A 17,424-nucleotide genomic window follows, 5' to 3' on the forward strand; every position below is an offset into this window, starting at 1 on the left:
CATACACAGTCATACCGGTGATGGTAAGCTACAATTGCAGCCAGAGCTGCCCTGAGGCAGACTCACGGAAGCGTGGCGAATAATCATCCCCTACGGCCCCTCCGACCACCACCAACATTCATTCACATGCATACACATTATATGATACTGTATTATATTACAATGGCAAAACGTTTAAGAAATCAAGTGACACACAAGATGTCTCATTGCGTTGCAGTGTTTAATAAGACATCTTCAGAGACACTGGAACTTGTCTGGAAGCCAATGGTGGTGAATTGCCAGAAAAACCTGACTATTTTATTAATGTTAAGATTAAGAAAAAATAAGTGCTTTGGTTTTTTGTATCGAGGCAAGAATGACTTCTGAAAAGACTGATGTGGTCCTCTAAGGCAGTGGTTCTCACCCTTTAAGATAAGATGTCCCTTTATAATCCCCTTAGGGTTCATGACCCCTAGAAATAGAGGAATGCCAGTTTGTGACCCCCCACCCCCCCTACATAGTATAGACAGAATGGTGAACTTTGACACGCAATGTTTTTTATTTCCACTTTCGGGCTATTTATTTTGATTAATGATTTGTAGGAGGGCAAATATGCATTATTTCACAAGAAGAATGTGTCCAAACCAAACATAAACGTGATACTGTATTAGTATATCTCTTCACAATCCCCCCCAAATCATCTTGCGACCCCCTTGAAGGCCCCGCCCCCCAGGTTGAGAACCAGTGCTCTGAGGCATCGAGTTGAATCAGGGAATGTTATTAATCACACATGTCCCTTTTAATACGCGCCACATTTTCTCAAAAGCATCTGTTAACCATATGGCTATTAAGGCGTCCTTACCGTCCTTTGATGGCGTACAGTATGTTCTTTCAGAATGACTTGTATAAAGAGACCGATCGGGTCACCTCTACAATCCTCCTTAGATTTCTGCTGAAATAATTAGCCATTGATGACAGAATTGCGTCCAATATGTATCCGTATATATTGGCTGGTAAATTCTGAATTTCCCCAAGGGGATCAATAAAGGAATATCTTATCGTAAAGCATAGACACAGTCTTGTGCACAGGTAGCGCCAGTCAAACTTCTCAACCTTAAAGGAACACGACAACATTTTGGGAAATTAGCTTACCGTCTTCTCCAGAGAGAGACAAGAAGATAGATACCAGTTTCCTCTCTGTGTGTTCGTTCAGTAGAAAGCTATCTGGCTGCATGTTAGCCTAGCTTAACACAATGAATGGAAGCGGACATGGCCGATTAGCCTTCGGGAGAGGTGTTAGTTGGACAATGCCTAGGGGGCTAACCGGCACTGTCCGCTTCCATTCATTGTGCTACGCTAGGCTAACGTGCAGCCAGATAGCTTTCTACTGAACGCACAGAGAGAGGAAACTGGTATCTATCTTCTTGTCTCTCTCTGGAGAAGAAGATAAGCTAATTTCCCCAAATGTTGGCGTGTTCCTTTAAAATAGACAAGTACAAGGCATTCAGTTTAACAGTCTCTGTTGTATCGTGGCTGTATGTATACACTTCAGTACCCTCACTAAAGATGGCCAATGCCCCTGTATCAAGTTCAAGTTCAAGTTCTTTAATAGTTGTCATACAGAAGTACAGAATACTTTCATACAAAATGCTTCTTACTGTTACGCTCCAGAGACAAGATAGTATCAAATAACATAATAACATAATATAGCATGAATTTAGAAGAAGAAAATGAGGTCACAGTGTTCGGTATAGACATATGTACAATGTTCTGAGTTACCATATAATATACAATACACAATACTATGCAGTGTACTAATGTACAGTACTATCTAGTGCAAAGCAGAAATGGGATGAGGTACAATTTTAGGTACAATTTACAGTAAGGTGTACGAGTTGTAGTGCAATCCTTCATCCATAAATATAAAGTGTGGGGAGTGGGTGCTACAGTGTGTTTGTTTAAAGTGGGTGTGTGCTATAAAGTGTGTGGAGTGGGTGCTACAGTGTGTTTGTTTAAAGTGAGTGTGTGCGTGTGGATGTGTGTGCTATGTGCGTCTGGTGGTTGTTGTTGTGTAGTGTTCATTCATTGTTCGTTTAGCAGCCTGATGGCCTGGGGATAGAAGCTACTTCTGAGTCTTTCTGTGCTCGCCTTGAGACTCCGGTATCGCTTGCCTGACCGCAGCAGTTCAAAGAGGCAGTTGTTCGGGTGACTGGAGTCTTTAATGATTCTCTTAGCCTTGCCCTTGCAACGCTTGTAGTAAATGTTCTGGAGGGTGGGGAGCCCCCCTCCAATTGTGCGTTCGGCTGAACGTGTCACTCTTTGTAGTCTGCTTCGGTCTTTTGCAGTGCTATTCCCAAACCAGGAGGTGATGTTGCCGGTCAAGATGCTCTCTATTGTACATGAGTAGAAGTTCTTAAGGATCTTCTGGCTGACTTGGAACTTCCTTAGGCGCCTGAGGAAGTAGAGGCGTTGTCGTGCCTTCTTCACCACACTGTTAATGTGTGTGGTCCATGTCAAGTCCTCGGATATGTAGGCTCCGAGGTACTTGAAGCTGTTGACTCTCTCAACCGGTGCCCCGTCGATGCTGAGGGGGCTGTAGTCCTTGACCCCCGACCTCCTGAAGTCCACAATCATCTCCTTTGTTTTGCTGACGTTCAGGGAGAGGCTGTTTTCCTGGCACCATCCCGCCAGGACCTTGACCTCTTCCAGGTAGGCCCTCTCGTCGTTGGCAGAGATCAGGCCCACCACCACTGTGTCGTCAGCAAATTTGACGATTGTATTGCTACTCCGCTGAGCCACACAGTCGTGTGTGTACAGGGAGTAGAGGAGGGGACTCAGAACACAGCCCTGGGGGGCCCCTATGTTGAGGGTGATGGATGAGGAGGTGCAGTTGCCTGCTCTCACCACCTGGGGTCTGCCAGTCAGGAAGTCCAAGACCCACTGGCAGAGGTCATAGCCCAAGCCCAGGTCCCTGAGCTTGGCTATGAGTATGGAGGGGACTATGGTATTGAATGCCGAGCTGTAGTCGATGAATAGCATTCTCACATAGTTCCCCTGCCTCTTGTCCAGGTGTGATGCTGCTGTGTGCAGCACATGGGATATGGCGTCCTCCGTGGACCTGTTGGGGCGGTATGCAAATTGCAGGGGGTCCATGTTGATGGGGAGGGAGGAGCAGATGTAGCCCTTTACTAGCTTCTCAAAGCACTTCATGGCTATGGAGGTGAGAGCTACAGGGCGGTAGTCGTTGAGGCAAGCAGGCTTGGATTTTTTGGGTACAGGGATAATAGTGGACTTCTTCAGGCAGGTGGGGATGACAGCCTGTTCTAAGGACAGGTTAAATATGTCAGTGAATACTGGGGCCAGTTGGTCGGCACAGACTTTTAGGACGCGGCCGGGGATGCCGTCCGGACCTGCTGCCTTCCTGATATTCACTTTTTTAAAGGTCCGCCTTACCTCATGCTCTGTTACCCTGAACACTGCGCCTCCATCAGCAGCCGACCCCCCCCCCCCCATTGCCGAGGCTTGTGAGCTGGTGTTGTTATTACCAGCATCAAACCTCGCATAGAAGGTATTGAGGTCGTTTGCTAAGGAGATGTCACTGTTCAGTTTGAGGGAGGCGCCTTTGTAGTCTGTCATCGTTTTGAGCCCCTGCCACATAGCTCTAGAGTCAGCTTGTTCAAACTGGAGTTCAATTTTATCCCTGTAGCGCCGTTTGGCCTCTGACACTGTCCTCCTTACGTTGTGTCGCGCCACCTTGTGGTCATTCATGTTGCCTGCCACTAGGCCGTCATTGTATGCTTTGGTGCGCTCTCTCAGAGCTTCACGGACGGATTTGTCTACCCAGGGTTTTTGATTTGGGTAAACTTTCATTTTGGTAGTGGGGATTGTTTCTTTCACCCTAGTACAAACATAGTCCAGCACTGTCTCCGTGTAGGCATTAATGTTATCTGTGTCGCGGAACACAATCCAGTCTGTGTGGTGAAACACTGACCGGATTGTCTCTTCTGACGTCAGATCCCATTTCTGCACCTCTCGCGAGACTACGGGAGTACTTTTAATTCTCTGTTTGTACTTTGGTGAAAGAAAAATTGACGCGTGATCTGATTTACCAAAGCCACTATCAGAATGAGCCTTGTAGCCACCTTTAAATTGCGTGTAACATTGTTTTGTTGTGTATTTGACAAATAAAGAACTTCAACTTGAACAGTGGTTTTTAGCTTTTCATTACAATTAGCCAAGACATCCCGCTGTTCAACGAGCATCCAAACCCCTCAAGTCCGTATTAGAAGAGAGTGTCACCGTCACAGATGACATCAAGTGCCCCGTTGCTCATGCTGGGGGAAAAGGGAATGATATACACAGAAAAGCTGATTCATCCAGGCCCAGAAAATGAGCTCATCAATCCCCCACCTCCTCTCTCTCTTTCTCTCCCCCCCCCCCCCCCCCCCCCTCTCTCTCTATCTGAACACACACAACCCTCTTTTTGAATGAAAACAAGCCTTCCCCTTTTGGCAGCAGGCCTGCTGAAATTTAAACAATCACACAGCATGCAGTTCCAACAGAGTCAAGGGGGAGTCCAACCAGAGAAAGATTACTAGAGATCTGAACTCAAGTGGTGATATAGTCATTGTCTTTTGAAGCCCCAATTAAATAGGGCGCACATTTTCACAGGTTTCTCATTCTCCATTGTTAACTCAAAATTAGCGCATGCTTTGCTTCTCAGTTACAGTGGGTGACAATATTGTCACAAGGAAAGACGAAATTACATACCTAGGTTCCATCCTAGAGGCAAATCTTTCCTGTGACAAAAAGGCATCCAAGGTAATAAAAAAAGTCAACCAACGAACTAGATTCTTGTACCGGATCTCCTCTCTGGTAAACAAGAATACCCTGAAGACTCTGGCAGGAGCACTCATTCAAGGGTACTACGACTATGCTTGCACCTCATGGTACCAAAGCACCTCAAAGGCGCTAAAAACAAGATTACAAACATCACAAAACAAACTGGTCAGACTTACTTGACCTTACCCCTAGAACCACCTCACCCCTGCCCACTTTGACAACCTAGGATGGCTTAGAGTAGACGACAGAGTACAGCAACTTGCAATGGGCCTGGTCTACAAGATACACTACGCGACCAAGGTACCCATGTACATGTCAAAATACTTCCCAAAGGTCAGTGAATACCACGATCACAACACCAGAGGGAGCTCCACAAATCATGTAAAACCCAGATTCGGCTCAAACAAGGGACTAAACACGTTTCGCAATTATGCCACATCAATGTGGAACGCCCTGTAAAGGAATGTGAATCCCTACCCACATTCAAAACCGCTCTTAAAGAGCACCTACGGGAGGCTGCAATTCGAAACTGGCCACCGTAAATGTCCAAACCCCCCCACCCCCTCGTAATAGACAGTCTCCTCCCCCCACCGCATGTATATATTCTCTCCCCGCCATATGTATATTTCTCTCCCACCCACCCACCCCCTCCAAATGTACAGTCTCCTCCCCACCGTATATTCTCTCCCCACCGTATGTATATTTCTCTCCCACCCACCCCCTCCAAATGTACAGTATCCACCCCACCATATGTATATTTCTCTCCCACCCCCTCCTAATGTACAGTCCCCTCCCCATCATATGTATATACTCTGTCAGGATCTATGGGTAACAGTACTGTATATTTGAATATCGTATAGTCACAAATGTAACAGTACTAAATACCTGTATGTCATGTATGTCCCTATGCCATAAATGTCATGTATGTTGTGTATGTCATAAATGTCACTATGAATTGAAAATGGGGGACCCTGATGTAAACAAGACAAACGTCTTTCTCTGGTCTGCATCCCCTTAACAATTGTGTCGTGTATTGAGCCGTACTGTATTGTACCCATTCTGCAATCTGTTAAATAAAGTTTTCATTCATTCATTCATTCATTCATTCATTCATTCATTCATTCATTCATTCATTCATTCATTCATTCATGTTTACAATGTAAATGTAAACATTTGTGCGAAATTTGCTGCAGCAGTGTGCCTTCAAACACGATGTGCATTACCATGTGTGTGACAAAGAAAACTATGCACAGTGAACTTTGACTTGGCTTTGTTTGATATACTGCAGAGCGACACACTTCTGACAGGGGCATGCTCTCCTGACGCCTGTAGCTGTTCCGCAACTGTTCCTACTTCCGGGGTAGGCCTGATTGGCCCCGACAGGCACGTGACCCGCGCGGCCACGCCACGCGGCAGCCCCAAGGCGCGCGGCAACGAGGCTGCTGTAGTTCACAGGCGCTTTCCGCCTTCCATTAGGAAGGAGTTTGCGGCGCCTTTCATAATAATATCATCAGTCATCTCTAATAATATTAATCACTGTTCAATGTACTAATATACCATACGGCTCACTTTTCCCACTTCAATGACAGAGCCGCTGTTTAATAATATTGTCGCGGCGGAGGTCGCGGCAGCATTATGTAGCAGTAATCCCCCCTTTTTTACCATTGACAAACTAGCTCAATTGGTAAGGCTGCTTGGCTGGTGATCCTATGGTCCTAAGTTCAATTCCCTTAAGTTTTTTTTTTTTTTTTTTTTAAACGTGCATTGCACTCTATAGCGTATTGTATATTGTATATTGTATGGTAAAATTTACAGTAACAGAACCGGAACAGTTGCGGAACAGCTACAGGCCTCCCTGACCCCCCCCCTCCCTCTCCCCCCCTCTCTCACACTGTCACACACTTTAGAATCTTTATTTATGTCCACATAAATACAATGTCTAAAGGACACAAATATTACCAGTGCAATTGGACATTGTGGGTTATTCAAGTCAAGTCAAGAGTTTTAATTGTCACGGCATACAGGTATACAATGAAATGCGGGTGGTCTTGCCCGCAACGATGTGCAATACAGTGGTACATATAATAGAATCAAAAGAAGAAAACAACATTGTGCAGTAAACAGGTAACAGGTAACATGGAGTGACATCTCGGTATCTGTACATAGTTATTTACAGAGCATATGGGACATGCTAGTTAGCTTTGGTAGTGCAATACACTGTTCCTGTTATTCTAATTTAAAGTGTCCTTTCCTTTGGCCATAAGTGTGCGTGTGTGCGACATGAGTGTGTGCCCGCTCATGTTAAAGTGTTAAGTGGCTGCTCGTGTGTGAGCGTGCACAGTGTGTGTGTCGTGTGTGTGTTCATGTGTGCTTGTGTGTGGACAGTTCAATGTTCTGAGCACTCAATGTTCATTGTTCATGGCTCTGATGGCCTGGGGGAAGAAGCTGAGCCTAAGCCGCTCTGTCCTAGTAGCTGGGGTTCGCAGGCGTCTGCCTGACCTCAGCAGCTGAAACAGGCTGTTATTGGGGTGGTGAGGGTCTTTCATTATCCTGCAGGCTCTGGATTTGCACCTCTTGTTGTATAGAACCTGCAGGGGGGGTAGTGCAATACCCGTGGTACGCTCGGCTGAGCGCACCACTCTCTGTAGGGCCTTCTTGTCCTGTGCCGTGCTGTTTCCATACCAGGCAGTGATGTTTCCGGTCAGGATGCTCTCTACAGCTCCTGAGTAGAAGGACTGGAGTATCTTCCCCGATACTCTGAACTTCCTTAACTGTCTCAGGTGGTAGAGGCGCTGTTTCGCCTTCTTTACTACTGTGTCTATGTGTGTTGACCATGTCAGGTCCTCTGAGATGTGGACCCCCAGGTACTTAAAGCTGCTCACCCTGTCCACGGTAGCCCCGTTAATCATCAGTGGTGTGTGCGTCTCCTGCTGTCCTCTCCTATAATCCACGATCAGCTCCTTGGTTTTACCAATGTTCAGGAGCAGGCTGTTGTCCTGGCACCAGCGTTCCAGTACCTCAACCTCCTCCCGGTAGGCCTTCTCGTCGTTGTCCGAGATCAGCCCCACCACCACTGTGTCGTCTGCGAACTTCACTATGGAGTTGGAGCTGAACTTGGCCACACAGTCGTGTGTGTAGAGTGAGTACAGCAGGGGGCTCAGAACACAGCCCTGGGGGGACCCGATGCTCAGGGTGATGGTGTTGGAGGTCTGACCCCCCACCCTGACTGCCTGGGGTCTTTCGCTCAGAAAGTCCAGTACCCAGGCGCTCAGGGCGGAGCTCAGACCTAGCTCGATCAGCTTGTCCACCAGTCTGGTGGGGACTATGGTGTTGAACGCTGAGCTGTAGTCAATGAACAACAGTCTCACATAGCCCCCCTTCTGACGGTCAAGGTGCGAGAGGGTGCTGTGCAGTACCTGGGAGACCGCGTCGTCGGTGGACCTGTTTGTCCTGTATGCAAATTACATAGGGTCCATATCACTGGAGAGGGAGGCACAAATGTGGTCCTTGACCAGCCTCTCGAAACATTTCATGACCACAGAGGTGAGTGCCACCGGTCTGTAGTCATTTGGACATGTTGGGGAGGGTTTCTTCGGTACATTCGTGGAATCGTGCCCAAATTGGCAATGGCAATCAAAGTTACACACACACACACACACGCACACACAGGATGATGAACCAGACTGTTTGGCTCTTCCCTTCGGGCTTGAGACGTTCAAGTCAAGAGTTTTATTTGTCACGGCATACGAGTATACAATGAAATGCGGGTGGTCTTGCCCGCAACGATGTGCAATACAGTGGGTACAACATATAATAGAATCCAATACAAAAAAAATTGTGCAATAACAGGTAACTGGTGTGACATCAAAATCGGTATCTGTACATAGTTATTTACAGAGCATATAGGACATGCTAGGTAGCTTTGGTAGTGCAATACACTGTTACTGTTGCTAGTACTGATTTAAAGTGGCTTTTCCTTTTGGCAATAAGTGTGAGTGTGTGCGCATGAGTGTGTGCCCGCTCATGTTGAAGTGTTAAAGTGGCTGCTAGTGTGTGAGCGTGCACAGCGTGCGTGTCGTGTGTGTGCTCATGTGTGCTTATGTGTGGATAGTTCAGTGTTCTGTGGTACTCAATGTTCATTGTTCAGGACTCTGATGGCCTGGGGGAAGAAGCTAAGCCTAAGCCTCTCTGTCCTAGTAGCTGGGGTTCGCAGGCGTCTGCCTGACCTCAGCAGCTGAAACAGGCTGTTATTGGGGTGGTGGGGGTCTTTCATTATTCTGCAGGCTCTGGATTTGCACCTCTTGTTGTATAGAACCTGCAGGGGAGGTAGTGCAATACCCGTGGTACGCTCGGCTGAGCGCACCACTCTCTGTAGGGCCTTCTTGTCCTGTGCCGTGCTGTTTCCATACCAGGCAGTGATGTTTCCGGTCAGGATGCTCTCTACAGCTCCTGAGTAGAAGGACTGGAGTATCTTCCCCGATACTCTGAACTTCCTTAACTGTCTCAGGTGGTAGAGGCTGTTTGCCTCTACTCTGTTTCGTTTTTCTGGGTGTTTGATTTAGACGGGGGAAATGCCATCTAAAAATTAGCTCAAATGAATTGTCATCCTGTCTCATCAAACGAGGGCATTATTATATCTTTCTTATTAATTAATGTATATTCGTAATCGTTATAGGCAGTTATCAACGCGCGCGCAACCTCTCGTCTCGTGATTTTGCCACTTAATGATTATCTATATATGTTTATATACCACACACCCGAAATGTAGCCCATGGGGACCTAATCATTTGACTTAATTAGGCCTGAAAATAATAGCTGTTAGCAATAGTGCCTGTGTCAAACGGTGCACAGGGGGTTAAGTCGTGTGTTTCCCCTTCCACCGGGCGCTTATCCCTCATAATGGGATGTGCCGCCGAACCGCTCTGCTGGTCTAAGCTAGAGAGAGAGCGGGTCATCATGAGAGAGAGACGGCCGAGGAAGGAGGCGCAATATGGGCTGAGCTAATGTTAGTTAGGGGACTGTGATGAAGCTGGTCAGTGATCGTGATCCATCGCACCAAGGAGCAGCTGTGATTTGACGTGGTGTCATCATCGACGGATATGGGATTTCTATGGGTGTGAGGAGGATCCACCACCGTATAGACTGCCGGAGGGGGATATCTAATCATATAGGCCTTCTTCGCACACAAGAATGGGTGTGTATCATCATCATCATCATCATCATATCTCCTCATCGACCGGCACCGATTTCATTCTACTACCCCGCGGCACCGAGACCCGGCAATGCGCTCATCATTAATAAAGGAACCGGGCTTCACGTAGAGACAGACATCCGGATATTGGTCCACGCCGCCCCGCATCGCAACATGCGCCGCTGACGATCCAGCGCAGCATTCCTGCAGGGACTTCCATCGAGACGCGACACAACAGATGCGGCTTGTCATGGGCGCGTCAACGCGGTTATTATTTCGCTATATCTTCTGGACCGGGCTTTGAAGAGAAGAGCGCTTGTTGTGCGCAATGAGACACACGGGAATTATTAAGTAGCCCTGTATTGATACATAATCTGACACAATATGGCTGATCAGAGTAACATCCAGTCGGCCGCCTCCAAAAGCATCCGACCGTTCAAATCCAGCGAGGAATACCTGTACGCCATGAAGGAGGACCTGGCCGAGTGGCTGATCACCCTCTACGACCTGGTCATCACGGCGGACACCTTCATGGAGGGCCTGGAGACCGGCTGTGCGCTCTGTCGCCACGCCAACAACGTGAACCGCGCCGCGCTGGACTTCCAGCTGGAGCACCCCGCCGAGGTGACACAGTCCATGAAGATGCCTCGCAAGGACGTGGTCTTTCAGTCGCGCAACGTAGCTGGAGGTTCGTTTTTGGCCCGGGACAACGTGTCCAATTTCATCGGCTGGTGCAGGCAGGAGCTGTGGATCAAGGACGTGCTGATGTTCGAGACCAACGACCTGGTGGAGCGGTGCAACGAGAAGAACTTCGTCCTCTGCCTCTTGGAGGTGGCGCGTCGCGGGGCCAAGTTTGGCATGTTGGCGCCGATGTTGATCCAACTGGAGGAGGAGATCGAAGAGGAGATTCGGGACCAGGAGAACCTACGGGATGATCCCGGGGGGGAGCCGGTAGAGCAGCAGAGCCCCCCGAGCAGGTGCTTCAGCCGGAAGGAGGTCGAGATTGAGAGTGTATACGAGGATGAGCCTGAGCCAGTCACATTTTGGCAACAAAAAAGAGTGCTATGTGACATGAGAAACCTTGATGAACTGGTGAGTAAACATACAGACACAAATACACAGTTATAGCATTATCATAGACAACTAGTAAACATACAGACAAAAAGACAGTTATAGCATTATCATAAACAACTAGTAAACATACAGACAAAAAGACAGTTTAGCATTATCATAGACAACTAGTAAACATACAGACAAAAAGACAGTTATAGCATTATCATAAACAACTAATAAACATACAGACAAAAAGACAGTTTAGCATTATCATAGACAACTAGTAAACATACAGACAAAAAGACAGTTATAGCATTATCATAAACAACTAGTAAACATACAGACAAAAAGACAGTTTAGCATTATCATAGACAACTAGTAAACATACAGACAAAAAGACAGTTATAGCATTATCATAGACAACTAGTAAACATACAGACAAAAAGACAGTTATAGCATTATCATAAACAACTAGTAAACATACAGACAAAAAGACAGTTTAGCATTATCATAGACAACTAGTAAACATACAGACAAAAAGACAGTTATAGCATTATCATAGACAACTAGTAAACATACAGACAAAAAGACAGTTATAGCATTATCATAGACAACTAGTAAACATACAGACAAAAAGACAGTTATAGCATTATCATAGACAACTAGTAAACATACAGACAAAAAGACAGTTCTAGCATTATCATAGACAAATAGTAAGCGCACACAGACAAAAAGACAGTTCTAGCATTATAGAATAGAATAGAAATCCTTTATTTATCCCAAGGGAAATTCGGCTATCATAGACAAAATAGTAAACACACAGACAAAATGATGATGATGCTTTCCCACAGTAAAACAGAACGGTGCCAAAAGTGAAGCGGCCTCTCTGAAAACATCATCTCAATGCTACAAAGAAGCCAGGCGCCCTACAGCTCTGTGTGTGTGTGTGTGTGTGTGTGTGTGTGAGTGTGTGTGTGTGTGTGTGTGCGTGCACATGTTGTTACATGCAAATTACTCCTCAAGCAGGGTCAGTGTATGTGACTCCCAATTCCTCACATTCCCTCACACACCTTGGCTCTGAAAGGTCACAGGTAGACCTAGTCAGTGACATTTCTCATGGAATTCCCCAAGTCACTGGTTTGCTAGTGTTTGTTTCAGTTCTCAGTTTCTGTATCCAGTTCTTTAAGGAACCTATCCACATTATGGGAAATGCACTCGCCGTCTTCTCCAGAGTCAGACAAGAAGATAGATACTAGTGCGTTCAGTAGAAAGCTGCAAGCTAGCCTAGCTTAGCACAAATTAATGGAAGCGTATACGGACCACTAGCCTAGTTTAAAACTCCAGGAGAGGTGTTTTTTGGCCAACAACTAGTGGCCCCGTATCCACTTCCATTAATTTGTGCTAAGCTAGGCTAGTTTGCAGCCGGATAGCTTTACTGAACGCACAAGGAGGAAATTGGTATCTATCTTCTTGTCTGACTCTGGAGAAGTCCCATTATGTTGGTGTGTTCCCTTAAATGTCACCCTATCACTGGTTTGCTAGTGTTTGTTTCAGTTCTCAGTAGACATCATTATAACACCTGCTGTAGCACATAGATCCTTTTAGATAGATGTTCTGTATCCAGTTCTCTAAACACGATCACCTGAAAAGGCTCTGAAGAGCTCCAATTGTGTGTAATCTGACTCTTAATTGCTGTGTGTGTATCAGAGTGCTTCAGCTTGAAGCTTTGTAAGCCTAATATCTCCCTTGGCCCTTTGGCTGAGTGGTAGACGTTTGGGTTCCACTGAAGACCATCCGTGCCGCATCTGTGTAATGACTGTAGTTACTATTGCCATGCCAGCACCATCACTTAAAGGCCCCTTTAAAATAAAAAAAGGACCAGCCCCTATTTGGCTCTCGCTTTTAAAACATCTTAAAATGCTGTGGCCGTTAAGCCATCAATCAATCAACCCAGTGGAACAACCGGTTAAACACGACAGCCTCCCGCCAAAGCCTGGCAGGCACAGTGTGAGCATGAAAGGCATATTGTTACAGGCGGGCAGCGCAACTAACAAGCGCACATTTAACTAGTTACTAGTAGGACATGTGCTCGGTTTTTACGGGTGGAGAGGAGTTCATATTTTGGTGTGGATGAGAGGAGTGAGGACAATGACCGTCTTTTACACCCGGGATGTGAGGCACAGAGAGAGAGAGAGCGAGGGGGTGGGGGCAGTCAGCAGTCAGACTCATGCTGGTCAGGCAGCAGACCAGAGCAATTATTGTATGACCTCTGTGAACAGAAATAGGAGAGCGAGTGGATTGGAAGAGGGAGTGTATTCCATGTTGTGCCCAGCCCTGCTGAGAAAGCCGTAGGACTGTCACAGTTTACTACTAGGGATTGGCCTTTGCAATCTGTTGCACTAAATAATCGATGAACTGACTAGTCGAGAGAAAAACAACAACAACAACAACAACAACAGCAACAACAACACATTGACAGTTATTTTATTGTGTAGGCCAAAAATGATAATAGCTGACTCTCTGACTCTGAACAACACATTGACAGTTCTTTTATTGTGTAGGCCAAAAACAAAAAGCATAACCTTTTTTATTCCCCAGTTATTGTGTGAGCTGTCAATTTGCCATCCTAGTAATGCCAGCCGTGGAAATGTAAGCTACTGCTTTGTTCTGGCGATGCTGAATCTAGGTCTAGACTAACCGACTAGTGTTTCTATTCTCAAACAACAACAGACCAACCAGTCATCAAGTGACACGTTGCTTCCCTACTCAGAGCGTCTCACGTCAAGCTGATCGATGAGCGTCTTAATGAGAATATTGTGTGTGTGTGTGTGTGTGTGTGTGTGTGTGTGTGTGTGTGTGTGTGTGTGTCTGTCTCTTATTTCCTGTTACAACCACACACACACACACACACACACACACACACACACACACACATACACACACACACACACACACACACACACACACACACACACACACACACACACACACACACACACACACACACACACACACACACACACACACACACACACACACACAGAAGAAATACTTAAGGATAGTGAAGGAGGCGACAGTGGCTTGGTGGGTAGAGCAGTCGTCTGGTAATCCGGAGGTTCCCTGTTCGATTCCCACTTCTCCCGGGCTCCCGGGCAGCGTGTCTTAAGTGTCCTTGAGCAAGACACTTAACCCCTAATTGCTCCCGATGAGCAGGTTGGCACCTTGCATGTCTGTGTGTGAGTGAATGGGTCAAATGTGAGGAACAAATTGTAAAGTGTTTTGGATAAAAGCGCTATATAAATGCAGCCATTTACCATGGAATGAACTACCCACCCCAGTTAGCATCAGCAACACCGGGCTCCCCTGGCAAGGAGCATGGGACCACATACTCGTACACAGAGCCAGAGGCAGCAATATGTGCTATATTCATAATAATAACACACTAAGCATTTTGTCTAGTAATTTCAGCTCATGGTTGGATCCACGTCGATGGATAAAAACCCAGGGGTTTGAGCGCTGTATTCGATCTTCCCCCCGTCTTAGCTCTGACCTTGTCTGGGTCATCGCCTCGCCAGCCAGCCAGTCCCGCCCCATTTACATACAGTGGTGTGTAGGCAAGACAGCAGACAGGGTGAAATCCTGTATTTTACAGCTAAAAGGGTTTTTGTTCCAATCAATACCTCTGCAAGCCATTAGGCGCGTATAGTGTAGGTCCTCTGTGGGCTCAGGTCTCTCTGCAACACACTGGTCCTATTCCTCTGGTCTTTTTTTTATTATCTTTTTCCCCCTTCTTTTTCCGTTTTTCTCCCCTCCCAATGTTAGTCGTTATGCCAATTCCCAATCCCCTTCCTGGTCGTTGCGCACTCTACCCCCTACCGTCGGTCTGGGAGGGCGGAGACTATCACATGCTTCCTCCGACACATGTGTAGCCAGCCCACCGCTTCTTTTCACCTGGCAGCGCGGACTCTCACTGGGAGAGTGTAACGTGTGGAAGGTCACACTACCTCCCTCCAGATCCTTCCCTCGCTGTGCAGGCACCCCGACCAAACTGTAGGAGTCGCTGTTTACAACGACCCGGACCCACCCACCGGCTTCCCACCCGCTGACTCTGCCAATCGAGCCAGTATGACGGCCGGCCAAGCCGGAGGCAACGCTGACAGCCGGATTCGATACAAGTGTCTCTTGCGTTGGTGACGAGCGCTTAGTCCGCTGCGCCACCCAGCCGCCCTCTCCTCTTGTCTTTCTGTATAAAGTAGTAGGCCAGCCTTGCAGGAGATTAGTGTCTTGCAATTACTTGAAACCTCGTAGCCAGTAGCCACGGGTGTCTGAGAGGGCGGGACGGCGAGTTAAAGTTAAAGGGCTTAGTGGCGTTCTCATTGGCCCACACAGCTGTGACAGCAGGTGTCTGGTGCGCGGAGCGGCCAGTCATGCAGGCGGTAGCTGTTTCCCTGCATCATCCCAGGGTGGGTTGCGTGCCACAGCGCCTGGATGATGATGCGGCTCATCTTCTGTCTCAATGGCCTCTCTGAGGGAGGACGTATTAACCCTTTCACTACCACACTACAGAAGGTCAACCTTCTGTAACCTTAACCTTCTGTAGTGTGGTTGTGAAAGGGTTAACCATTTGTCGTGTAGCAGTGAAAGGGTTAACCTCCTGTATTGTCGCAGTGAAAGGGTTAACCCTTTGGTAGTGTGGCAGTGAAAGGGTTAAAGCTACATGATAAGAGTCAGGAACCAAATGTTACTCTATTTGGAAGAAAGCTCCCCATTTTCTTTTGCCCTCAAAATACATAATTTACTCACTCTCTCTCTCTGCTTTGTGGACATGGAGTGTGGATGATGTGTCATCTTCCTGCAGAGGTTCTCTCACTATTGTGCTCATAGACTGCCCCACCTCTCTTTCTCCCTCTCCCTCTCCCTCTCCCTCTCCCTCTCCCTCTCCCTCTCCTCTCTCTCTCTTGTCTCTCTCTCTCTCTCTCTCTCTCTCTCTCTCTCTCTCTCTCTCTCTCTCTCTCTCTCTCTCTCTCTCTCTCCTCTCTCTTGCCCTCTCCCTCTCTCCTCTTGTGCTCTCTCTCCCTCTCTCTCTCTCTCGCCCCTCTCTCCCTCCCCCTCTCTCTCTCTCTCTCTCTCTCTCTCTCTCTCTCTCTCTCTCTCTCTCTCTCTCTCTCTCTCTCTCTCTCTCTCTCTCTCTCTCTCTCTCGCCATTCATATCCTGTAACATTATCGATGGACTGTCATTTTAAAGGAGCTGTTATCAATTAATTACTCTGACGCTCATCCCCAGAGTGGCGCACACAGCAGTTTCTAACACGAATGTTCGAAACGCTCCAATCGTTTGGTTGCTGATTGGTATATAGTCTATATACATGTTGCCGGATTCTGTCTCTAAATGTGAGGTAGTGTGATCTGCCCGGGCCGATACTTGGAAATTGGAAATTGGAACCTAAGCCGTCATCTGTTCAACACCGAGCGCTGTGCTGCATTCCAGCGCCGACGAGAGAAAGACATCACACGCACTATGATACTTATTTATTTGTTTGACTTATTGGAATTCAAAGTAAACACTTACTTTCTGTGTGTACGTGTGTGAACTGCACTACTACTTAGAAAAGACATTTGAGAAAAAGAGGTATGATAGCACATAGCAGTAGGATGGATACTAGTTTTGCCCTTCTTTACTCACTCAGGGCCTGGAGTCAGTTATTGTTCTATATAATAATAATAATAATTACTTGCATTTATATAGCGCTTTTCTAGACACTCAAAGCGCTTTACAATGTAGGGTGGAAATTGCCTCCTTCATCACCACTGGTAGCACCCAACCTTGGGCTACGCAGGCTCAATGGCTACCATACACTGGCACCCGGCACACATCACACTACACAATGGCTGAACGGCTCAGGAGACAGGGATTGATATCAGCCAATTAAGGGGAAGTGGTGATTAGGTGGCCTTGATGTCAGAGACCTGATTGGGAATTTGGCCAGGAACGTCGGGGAGCCCCCTATACTCTTTACGATAGGCGTCCTGGGTTCTTTAACGACCGAATTCAGTCATAACATACTATACGCCACACAGAGTTGTTTTGTAGTATGACTCTCTAATCTAGTCTCCTAAGGACTTCTAGCTGTTCAGTAGGCAAATGTGCATCACCACACACTGCTTTTAACGGCCCGATCATTGATGCAAAATGTAAACAAATGCGTAGCCACACCACCGTGAAAAATAGGAATGGAGATGGAGTTTTCTTAAATCTGAGTTTGTTCTTTTACTTGATCGTATTTGCATTTGTATTTCATGTCAGTAGAATGTTTGTCTACATCGGTAACGTTTATAAACACAGAGGTCAAAATAGACCT

General features: G+C 46.8%; 1 protein-coding gene across 1 annotated transcript in view; it reads left to right on the forward strand.

Moving 5' to 3' along the window:
• Positions 1 to 9,791: 9,791 nt before the first annotated feature.
• gas2l1 (growth arrest-specific 2 like 1) overlaps positions 9,792 to 17,424 on the forward strand; it is a 45,896-nt gene continuing 38,263 nt past the window's right edge. The window contains exon 1 of the mRNA XM_084323744.1: positions 9,792 to 11,104. Coding sequence (XP_084179870.1) covers positions 10,397 to 11,104 — 708 coding nt within the window. The 5' untranslated portion in view covers positions 9,792 to 10,396. The remainder of the gene's footprint in view (positions 11,105 to 17,424) is intronic.

Source organism: Notolepis coatsorum (genome assembly GCF_963971535.1).
Source record: "Notolepis coatsorum genome assembly, chromosome: 10".
Taxonomy (NCBI): domain Eukaryota; kingdom Metazoa; phylum Chordata; class Actinopteri; order Aulopiformes; family Paralepididae; genus Notolepis; species Notolepis coatsorum.